The sequence below is a fragment of the Nothobranchius furzeri genome, chromosome 5, assembly GCF_043380555.1.
Source record: "Nothobranchius furzeri strain GRZ-AD chromosome 5, NfurGRZ-RIMD1, whole genome shotgun sequence".
Lineage (NCBI taxonomy): Eukaryota > Metazoa > Chordata > Actinopteri > Cyprinodontiformes > Nothobranchiidae > Nothobranchius > Nothobranchius furzeri.
Genome location: NC_091745.1, coordinates 34,550,888 through 34,561,967, shown reverse-complemented (window position 1 = coordinate 34,561,967; position 11,080 = coordinate 34,550,888). Strand labels below are relative to the sequence as shown.

Genomic DNA, 11,080 nt, shown 5'->3' with positions numbered 1-11,080 from the left:
ACCTGCTGGCTTCATAATCACTTGTAAGTCGCTTTGGACAAAAGCATCTGCTAAATACGTAAACATAAACATAAACATGGATTACGCCCGCCTTGGGTTACTGGCGCTGGCGGAGGACACTGCAGGCATGTTGTGGTGACACACTGATGTAAGTTCGTTGAAAATAAAATGAGGATTAATGAAATGGGAACTCCTGAGTCAGAAAGGATTGTCAGTAATTTTTTTTTATTCAGTAGTATTACAAAACCACGATAGCAGCGCTCCAGCACGGTCTGACCAACTCAGAATTACTCCCAAAGGTGAGCACAGCCAACAACAGACCTACAACATTAGCTTGCTTGTTAGATTCTGTAAAAAGTACAAACTTTAAATATTAATTTAAAATAAACTATCAAAAATAGCTATTAAAACTGTTCTGAGCATTTATAACAGACACGCCCATCTCAGAGAAAAACACAGAAGGCAGTTTGTGGTCACCTCTACCGCCTGCCTCTCACATTACAGTCAACAGTTTATAATAAAACTACATGTAACATTAGGCCTGCCTTCACTACCTGATGCAGATTTTAGATCTAACTAAAAACCCAGACAAGGCATTAACCATAAAAGTCTCATGTAGTTTAAAAACCATGGAACAATCCCGGATATTTGTTCCACCAAAATAAAAGATAACATTTTAAATCTGCAGTTTTCAACCAGCAAAGTCCTTGGACGAACCTTGTGTCAGCGTGCTCCTCAGATCCACCAGCTACATTCTGGCTTCATGACACGGAGGCATTAATGAGCTGTCAGAAGTTCTGATCAGCAGGAACCTGAAGCTCAGGACTTGATGCAGCTACACATCTTTAACACTCACAGTTCAACCAAGCAGGAATCCCAGTCAGAGAACCAGTCCATTAAACTGTCTCCAGTAGGTGGGGTCGTCTGCAGGAGCAAACGCTCCATCGGGACCAAGCAGAGGCTTAACTGCTTCCAGTGTTCTGCTTCACGATTGGACAGCTCGTGTTCCTGGTGTCGTGGTTCAGCCTCGAACCGTCCACACCTCTACGTCTTGTACGATAAAGTCTTGATGTGTGGAAAGAGGCGGATTATTAAAAGTAGGACAGGAAAAGCTGGCTCCATGGTACAGATCAGCATCCAGCCACAGGGCAAAGCCGCCCCTAAAACACAGACATCCATGTTAACTTCCGGTCTGTGCGTGTATGACCATAACTCAGTGGGACTAAAACTCACCCTCCTGCACCGATGTGCAGAGATTCCATGTTGCCGCTCACAAAGTAGGAGTTCTCTCCGCTCCACCTGTAATGCTACAGAAAACACAAACCATGAAGAGTTCAAGTTAACCGCTGAGCTACGTTTTCAACATTCATTTTCCATAAACATCTCACCACATTTGTGGGTTTTTAGGTGACATTTTAGCGTGATGATGTTATTGTTTATGTCTATTCACAAGGTAACGTGAGGACGTGTAGGTAAATGACTGACAAGCAGAAATCTAAAGAATGATTTGATTCTCACCTGGAAGTCCGGCTGAAAGGTGAACAGGAAGGTCTCTCCGGTGCCGTAACAATACTGACTGACTTTGAAGGGATCAGAGGAAAAAGCTCCAAACACCTGGAAGACACCAGCTTGTTAGTCTGTGTCTCTGGTGGACATCTGGTTTTAGGTCAAAGGTCTCGCAGACGTGAGACACAAACCTTGTTGTGCATGTCTCTGATGACCAGCAGCACAGGGCTGTCCAGGTCAGCCATGTTTCTGTAAAGCGTCTTCAGGCTGCTCCCATGGATGGCTGTGCTGTAGACCAGATTCCACGGATATCCTTGAGTCCGTGCCGGCATGTGAGCAGCGAGCTGTTGGAAAACAACTTTGTGATTAAACGCTGTCCCTAACATTGACTGTAAAAAGTACTTTCTCTAAAAGCAGAGGGAGTGGTGTGAAAATTACTTTTTGCAGGTGATGGTCTTGCAGCAGCTGACTCGGTTGGTTCAGAACAGGGAGCATTCCTTCATCTTCCTCCTGGTATTCCTCGTTCTCTTTCTCAGATTCCACTGAGCTGCAAAAACTCAGGCGGCGCTTGGAGTCCTTCACCGTTATGATCTGGAACAGGACACAAGATGCAACAAACCGGTGAGAAAATCTGTTTCATTCTGCTTTCCAGAAGAATCTCAACCTTTGTCTGTGAAGTCTTACTTCCACGAGAAGAAAAGCAAGGAAATTATTTCTGTTTATTGTTTATTCATCTGAGGAAATGAAATAATATAAAAGATGATTTTAAATGTTAATAGTAATAATTATGCAATGAAATAAACTTTTTATTTCAAGCATCCCCGTGTTTATTAGAAGTGTTTTCGACTGACATTTAGTACACCTTTTTAAAGATATAGGACCTATATGAGCAGTTGACCTAATAAACTGTCAATTAGTTGCATGATTCTTGTTTAATCCCACAAACGGTTTTGTTGAATTCCAACTCTTTCTGGAGGCTTGAATGATTGTAGCTCACCATCAAACACCGGCACATTAAGTCCTCACCTGCACATACGGCTCCACACAGTCACTGGCTACAAAAAGCACTCTTATTTTCTTCTGGATTTTCCTCATAGCTCCTGGTTTGGAGGCTACCTTCAGCTCTCTGCTGCTCCACATGTCTGCTCTCTAAAGACATGGTCCACCTCTCATACACTCAGAGATGCTTTCACTTTCGTTGATCGGGAAGTCGAGCACATGGCTGCTCAGTTGGCTCTTCTACAGTTTCCTATGTGGCTCAACTCTGAAGTTAACCTTAGTTCCAGGACACAGCAGCAGGAGGAAGGATGCCCATATATGGTGCAGTGCGTTTCTCATAATAGTAGGAATGAGCTCCAGGATATTTGCTGTCTTCACTGCAAGCATGGACATAGTTTTAACTTTAGGAGTACTTTACAGTAAGTATACAAAATTTAGCATAAAACTGCCTAGAGGTTCTTTTATGCAATGCCAGGAATGCAGAACTGTCAAGTACACAGGTGGCAGGAATGGCCAATCACATGTTAGCAAGATCAGCAGAGCCAATAGATAAGCTTATGCATGGTTCTAAGGGAAGCAGGCTTCAGCACAAGCTGTTGTTTTCTGCTTGGTCCTAGAGCTCAACAAGTGTCTGTTTAATGTAGTGTAATATTGTTTTGGGATGGTAGAAACTGCAGGGGACAAAAAATGACCATGGGGGGTCTTGTCCCCCCAAAAAACTACATCCATGACTGCAAAGGGACTAAGTACTTAAGAAAGTGTGACAGCATCTTTTGTATATTCCTTATGTGTATTTCTTTTGCTTGCATTTTTTTGACACGTGAAATATTTTTTTCTTTTTACCTTGCTGAGAGTTTTGACCACCCCTGCTGTCTTCATCAGAGCTAGCCACTAATGGCGGGCATCACATCCTTCTCTGTTTATCATTGGGCAACAAAACGGTTTCGCTCTCTGCTCCTCACTCTGTCCTCACCGATGACACAGTCCCATGATCTAATGTGTACACCCCATCGTCTCTATGCCCGGTTCTGTGCCCACGTCTCCTTATTTCTATGGATTCCTTAATCCATCTTTTATATCTATGTTTGTGTGTTTATGATCCTTGTGTTGTCTTTGGCAATAAACAAAGGAAAACAACACACAACAACAGAAAGAAAAGAACACCCAAAACAAATAACTAGAAATCCAGAAAGACAAGAACCAAAACCAGTGATAACCCTACCATGCATCAAATGCATATCAGAAAAAAAAATAGCAACAACAAAACCACATGCAACAGTTAGAAACAGACTAGCACACCCAAATGACAAGATATCAGCAGGACATGAGTGTGGAGTCGTGTAGGAATCCCGTGCAAACTCCGCAATAAAACATACATAGGAGAAACCGGACACCAACTCAACACACCAACAATGGAAATTAGAAAGGAGTGGGAGAAAGAAACAAGTCGAAGACACACAAGAGCAGCAAAACAAGAAGCAGAAAGCACAATAAAGAAGTCAACCGTAACAGATCACTGCACAAGAGGAAACCATATAATGGACTGGGACAACACAAGGATCAGAAACACCGAACAGCAGATATATAAAAGATGCATAAAATGATCTGTAGAAATAAGGAGATGTGGGCATGGAACCATGAACAGAGACCATGAGGTGTAGTACAAATTAGATCGTGGGACTGTGTCTTCGGTGAGGAGAGTGCGGGCAGCAGAGGGTGGCACCGTCCTCTGCTGCCCGCAGATAAACGGAGAAGGAATTGATGGCGACCATCAGCGGCTAGCTCTGATGAAGACTGCAGGATGGCTGCTTATACTGAGCCAGGATCCTCTGGAGGTTTCTTCCTGTTAAAAGGGAGTTTTCCTCTCCACTGTCGCTGCATGCTTGCTTAGTATGAGGATTGCTGTAAAGACTCCGACACAAGTCAGTGACTCGATGCAACCTGCTGGGTTCCTTATATAGGAAACTTTTTACTGATTGGCTTAATGAACTGGGGTCTCATTTATCAAACATTGCGTAGAATACTTACTAAAACCGTACTTAAGCTCAGCAAAAAAATTTACTCTCGCCAAGTAGGTTTGTGATCTATCAAACATGGAGTACGCACAGCTGCACGCAATCTCCGCTTCATGAATCGGAGACTAACGAGAATGTTTCTCAGCTGCTTTTTAGTCACATCCCGCCCTCACCACGCCCACTTACTGCCATAAATAGTCAATGCAAAGTGCCTTGTGGATCTCATGCATATACATAAGCCGGCTTGTTGCAGCATTTCGATCACGACCGCAGATCAAGGAAGCACTATTTCACAAGCAGAAATTCAGGTACTTATGGGTGAGGTGGAGAAATTAAAGGAAGTGCTTTTGAAAAACAAACAAGAGAAAATCCGGAGTGGAACAGCATTGCTGAATCCGTCAGTGCTGATTTCTTCGGAGAGATCTGTGACGGTGTGTGTGCGAGCATGTGTGTGTCTGCGCGCGCGTGCATGTGAGTGTGGGGGGTCTTGTTCTGTGTGAAAACGAAGCAGTACAAGTGATAATGCTTCAGGATTTCATGATTTTATCCTTCTCAGCAGCAGCACTGCAGGTGCTCTCCATGTCCAAAATGTGCGCAAGCCAGGTTCTTAGTCAACTTAAAGTTGCACACATTTTTCCGCTAAGTTTTCTTTCATAAATCCCAAAGTTTGCGTGGAAAGTTGCTTACGCAGTTTTCCGACCCCGTTTTGTGCGCAAGCAAGCTTGTTAAATGAGGCCCCTGACCTGTATTGGAATGTTTACTTTGTGAAGTGCCTTGAGACAACTCTGGTCGTGATTTGGTGCTACATAAATAAACTTGAATTGAATATAATCCATCTTGATATTTCAGAGAGACAGGCTGAGGTTCGTGCAGAGACTGTGAGGTCGTCCAGCAGGAATGACAGATAGGGCTGGGTGTCAGCGGCATAGCAGTGGTAGGAGAAGCCATGTGATTGAATGATCTCACCCAGTGAGGTGGTGTATATGGCAAAGAGAAGATGTCCTAGTACAGAGCCCTGGGGAACTCCTATGGCAAGATGTTGCCAAGATACACTGAATGTTCGTCCTGTCAGGTACGATTCAAACCAGAGGTGTGCTTTTCCTGTGATGCCCATGCTAGAGAATATGGACAAAGGGAGGATGTGCTCCTAATTGCAAACAGCTGTTAATGCACTAGCTGACTGCATTGGTTGAGACCTAAGTACCTGATGAGTGGTTTCAGGGAGGAGAGAAACTGCTTGTTTACAGCCCCTAATTGCTCTTATTGTTTTCAGGTGGCCTAACGCAGCTACTAGACAACAGGGTTACCCACAGATGGTTTCCCTCCTCTTTCACAACAGCAGAGAGTAAAAAGCAAAAATATTAAAAAGAAAAACATACATTAGCAGACATTTAAGGCCCTTCCGTGCAATTCAAGTCTGTTTGAGAGTGCTGCAGTGAGTTTTAAAGTTTTTGCCTCGAGAGGACAGCCCACCTAAGGTACCTGATGAGTTGTTTCAGGGTTTGGTTAGAGAAGAAAGCTGACCTAGAGGGTCTCTTACTTTGGGAACCAGCTTGTCTGTGGCTCAGATGAGGATCTCAGCTTCAGTCAGCTATAGAAAGTTCCCACCATCCAGGTTTTAATAGAGTCTAAGCAGATGTGGAACAACTGCAGCTTAGACATCTCATGGGGCTTAAAGGAGATGTACAGTTGGATGTCATCTGCATAAAGATGGTAGGAGATTCCTTTGAAGGAGCTCAGGATGTCCTGAAGAGGAAGCAGATAGAGGAGGAAGAGCAGAGGCCCCAGCACAGAACTTGTGGGGCACCATGGGTGAGAGAGGTGGTGGAGGACCTAAACTTGGAGACGGCCACAGAAAAGGAGCGCTCAGAGAGATAAGAGAACCACTCCAGAGCAGATCCTGATAGGCCTACCCAGTCTCTCAGCCTCTCCAGTAGCAGGTGATGGTCAACAGTGTCAAAGGCTGCAGTCAGGTCCAGCAGGACCAGAACAGAACAGTCCCCTGCATCACTGTGAGTCAGAATGTCATTAGAGACCCTAAGAAGAGCTGTTTCAGTAGAATGAGCTCTACGAAAACCTGACTGGAAACTATCATACATGTTATGTTCATCAAGAGCAGCAGCGAGTTGTTTAGCCACAACCTTTTCCAAGATCTTGGAGATGAATGGAAGTTTAGAGATGGGTCTGAAGCTGCTGTGGAGAGAGGGGTCAAGACCCGGTTTTTAAGAAGCGGGTGGATTACAGCATTCTTAAAGTAAGCAGGGACCTGACCAGAAACGAGGGAAGCATTAATTATAGAGAGCACGCTGGTACTGATGGACTGAAAAGCACTTTTAAACAAAGATGAGGGTAAGATGTCGAGGGGGCATGCAGAGGTCTTCATAGAGTTAACTAGTTTGGTTACCTCAGGCAAAGAAACAGGAGCAAAGCTATCTAGGATGATGAGAGAGGCAGAGATCAGGCTGAGGGAGAGATGCTAGAACTGACCTTACTGACTTTGTCCACAATCCAGAAAGACAGAAAGTTTTCAGTCTGCAACAGAGTGGATGGAGGCTGTAGGAGAGGCAGGAGAGACGATACTGCTGATGGTGTTAAACAGCACCTTGGGGTTCCCTTTGCTCTGGGACACCAGGTTGGAAAAATAGGCAACTACAAAAAAGTGTCACAGCCACTAATTACTGATGCAACTTACATGCATGAACACACTCCCAAGTCTGACAGACACGCACACACACCACCTTGGATTCAGTTCTCTCTCTCGTTCCCTGAAACTCCTCCCCACCCTGGAACAGTGGAGACTGGAGTGTGTGGAATGTAGCTTCAACCCCTCCTCCCTCGATGTCACTCCCCTTTCTCCTTTCCCAGGAGTGGCTGCTCTATAGAGCTCCGGACCCCACGTGACTCTCAGTTAGTAGACGCCATTTTGGCATGCAAAAAAGGTAAACAAACACGGATGTAACCATGAACATGAACGGGATCCGCTTGGATTTTACTTCGTCGGAGTTTACTTCGCACTTTAAAACAGAAGAAATCGTTTTATATAGTCAGAAATTAAATAGACTAAACATCTCCGACCCTTACCGTGCCCCTGGGATACTTTTTAAAAACGCCAGAAGCTGTCGGAGCAGACTTCATACCGGCACAACACCGGACCTGGCCGGGGGAACCCCTTGGGATTCCCCCGGCCGATTCCCCCCCAGCCGGAGGAGCTGGGGAGAAGGTCTGGGACTCCCGACTCTACTGCCCGCTCCGACGCCAGGGAGCGGGCTTCTTACCGGCACAACACCGGACCTAACCGGGGAACCCCTTGGGATTTACCCGGAGGAGCTGGCTCCGGCGGCTGGGGAGAGGGAAGTCACGCTACTGCCCCCGCAACCCGACTCCGGATAGGCGGATGAAAATGGATGGATGGACGGACAAATAACAGATTTACACGTAAGTAGTCTCGGTGAGACAGATAATAGCAATCCAAAGAGCTTTTTATGTGTGATCTGACAATTGATCAACCATTGCTTAAAAATTAAATACAGCTTAGCCGGTTAACTGCTGTGATCATAAAAAACGTAAAGGCAGCACGCAGAACTCACGAGGCAACGTTTTACGTGATGTTTACTTGCTGCTATGAGTAATAAGACAGAAAAAGCCACGCCAAAATAAGTTTAGGAAGCCCACTAAGAATCGTAATAAAAGCATTTAAAATAAATACCATACACAGTTGAGGAAACGTTGTTTAAGTACCTGATATGAAGCGGTCGCTGCATAAGCGAAAACCTTTACTCTCGGGATCGCACAGCTTCATTTCAGCCCGGTCACTTGCGCATTTTATTACAATGATCCAACGTTTGCGGCGCTCCGGATCTTGGGGAATCCTGTAGATGGCTCATTCCTTATGTCGTCCGTGTCTGTTCTGCATCCTGGGGCACAACAGGAATCTACCATCTTTCCCGTTTGATTGAGTTTTCTGACAATAACAAATAGTCCAGCTGCCGGCTTCTGCATGCCAATATGGCGCCGTTTCCATTTGAACTGTTGCATGCCGGGAGAAGTGACGTCAACTCCCGGAGCTCTATAGTCTGCCTGAACATGCTTTGTCTGCATGTGGGCGGGGGTGTCTTCTTGGTCGGGCTGTGGTGTGAAGTCAAATTTTGTTGTACCGGGATGCTGGTTCAATGACAATAATGTTGATTATGATTTAGATTTTTAATATGGTAAATGGTCTGTATATGTACAGCCTCTTGTTAGGGCTCTACAACCCCCCAAGGCCCTTCACAACACAATCAGTCATTCACACGCTGGTGGGGTTGAGCTATGATGTAGCCACAGCTGCACGGGGGCGTGCTGACAGAGGCAAGTCTTTGACAATACTAAATAAAAAATTGCAGTTTGATGTACTTCATAATAAAACTGTCAATTTGAAAATGAACAAATATAGGTTTACTTGTTTGTCTAAAACAGTAGTTCTGATCAATGGTTTTTATGATTTACGCATATTTTTCATCACTTTCCACCAGTTTCTTTTAGAATTGGTTAAATTTGTTCTTCACACTTTTCTGTTTTAGACAGCAGAAACATGCAACCCTGTACAGTAACTGGCAAAACTATGCTTTAGTTGTAAAATAGTACTCTGTGTTTTTAACAACTGGAGACTGTTTTGAGCTTGCGTTCCAAACCAAATCAGCTGTAGTCATGGTACTAGTGTTCAGTGCTTACCTTCCAGTTTTTTGCAGCTTTGGGTTGGTTTGCTGGATCCATGTCTTTGTCTACCAGATAACCGCTGAGATCTTTCTTTTTCTTGTGATTACAAGACTTGCAGTGTTTTTTCTTGCTTTTACCGTACATGTTAGGTGACCATTCTACAAAGAAGGCGAAGAGATGGTCAACCCTGCAGAGAAACAGGCAAAGAACAACAATTAGCATCACACAAAACAAGCATAATTGTATTTCTTCTCAATCTCCAAACTTGATTGAAACTGAAAAAAATAGGGTGATATTTCTGAAAATTTACAAAACTGAGTTTTCCGTTTTGCAAATGAACTCATCACATAATGATGCCAAACACACTTGCCATTACCAAGGAGTATTAACAGAACGGACGAAATCCAAACACAGGACAATTAGTTATCATAATTCTTTTCTCTGAATACAAAGAATGTGACAACAAGAATCCTCTGTGACATGTCGGGAAGCTACCTGTGCACGGGAAAGTGCAAGATGTTAGAAACGTTAGTCATGAAGGCTGAATCATGAGCATGAGTGGACATTTATGAACTCCTAATTAAAGATTTTCATGGTTTCATTGCTTCACTTTCCAGAGATCTGCATAAACAATCACTAGCAGACAAGTTTTTTATATCTTTTCTCTTCATCCAAGTTAAATCTCAGTGATCTCCAGAGTTGCACAACAGCAGACATATTTTCCATTTAATAAAAATCACCCTTTGCATCATTTGCACATATCCTATTTGCAGTTCTCATTACCTAAATACCTCTTCATACATTGGCTGGTGTTGATGCCCTCACATGCATAAATTAGACTCAACTCAAACAAAGCTGTGTTTACCTTCTGGTACATAAAAGCATTAAATGCTCATCTGAACGGATTTACTTACAATCATGTCTGTATAAAAACCCAACTCACATTATTTAAACCTGCCATGATGATCGCTTTACTTACTCTCCAACGCTGTAGGCGACTCCCATGACTGACTGAAGATCAAAATGTTGATGCTAAAACTTAATTATGACCTTACAGGCTCAGTGCTGATGAAAGATTTCCCACTCAGAGACTACCATCCCTGTATTTATGAGAGCGGATCAATCGCTGAGATAAGCCTCTCTGATCAATAGCCCTCCCTCTCTCAGCTGAAAGCTCCACACGGCCCGCACGTATTCTTCAGCTCATGTGGAGCAGTTTGACAGCTAAAACTGGTCAATTATTAACTTGACCTGCTCTGGGTCTCTGTCCTCCAGTTTGGATCCTGCAGTAATTGTGTCAAACTAAAGGCTGAGCGACAGAAAAAAGGTGACTAGGCAGAAAGATGAAGGTCTGGAAGTGTGTCAGGTCCTTTTTACTGGGAGGTTCAGTCTCACGGGTCGTCTGCTGGAGCTCATCGTCCCATCAGACTTGATTCTCTTTCATTGATTGAACTTTTCCTGAGCAGGAGTTTGTTGGTCTATTGCTTCAAAGTAAAGTGTTGGGAAACACAAATGGAATAGTTAGTAATGTCAACAATTGGGAGAAAAACATGTTGGTTTAGGAGTTTTTTAAACTATAACAAAGAAGGCCCTATGTGCGATTTTTGACTGCTGCAGTAAAATTAGCATAAAATGTTAATTGATGATGATGATGATGATGATGAAGATGATGATGAAGAAGATGCTGATGATGGTAAGAATGATGAAGAGGATGGAGACGAATATGATGAAGATGACGATGATGATGATGATGGTAAGAATGAAGAAGAAGAAGAAGATGATGATGATGATGGTTGTTAACTATGATGATGAAGAAAATAATGGCAAGCATGATGAAAATGAAGATGATGATGATGATTGTTAAT

The 11,080-nt window shown here is 43.7% G+C and overlaps 1 protein-coding gene across 5 annotated transcripts; it reads right to left on the bottom strand.

Annotated features, from left to right (window-relative positions):
• Positions 1 to 206: 206 nt before the first annotated feature.
• LOC107378794 (nuclear receptor coactivator 7) lies at positions 207 to 10,371 on the bottom strand. 5 transcript variants are annotated; one of them, XM_054740460.2, is made up of 8 exons: positions 10,195 to 10,371; positions 9,231 to 9,402; positions 7,008 to 7,169; positions 1,945 to 2,097; positions 1,698 to 1,850; positions 1,519 to 1,614; positions 1,234 to 1,307; positions 207 to 1,160 (listed from the first exon to the last, which is right to left on the bottom strand). In XM_054740460.2, the coding sequence occupies exons 1-8, from the start codon at positions 10,218 to 10,220 to the stop codon at positions 1,022 to 1,024; spliced, it is 975 nt and encodes a 324-aa protein (XP_054596435.1). In that variant the 5' UTR covers positions 10,221 to 10,371; the 3' UTR covers positions 207 to 1,021. The 5 variants fall into 5 exon arrangements, with proteins under 5 accessions (XP_054596435.1, XP_054596437.1, XP_054596436.1 ...); XM_054740462.2 differs by having other exon boundaries at positions 7,008 to 7,073; positions 10,195 to 10,369; XM_054740461.2 differs by having other exon boundaries at positions 10,159 to 10,368.
• Between the last annotated feature and the right edge of the window lie 709 nt (positions 10,372 to 11,080).

Bases quoted from the DNA above. Each gene is read 5' to 3' on its own strand.
- LOC107378794 (XM_054740460.2), bottom strand. From the start codon at position 10,220: ATGGGAGTCGCCTACAGCGTTGGAGA. The intron at 2,098-7,007 runs GTCAGTTCTAGC...GTCCTGTTCCAG, and splicing joins TTGTGGACAAAGTCAGTAAG to ATCATAACGGTGAAGGACTC. The intron at 1,161-1,233 runs GTGAGTTTTAGT...TCTGTGTTTTAG, and splicing joins CTGCACATCGGTGCAGGAGG to GGGCGGCTTTGCCCTGTGGC.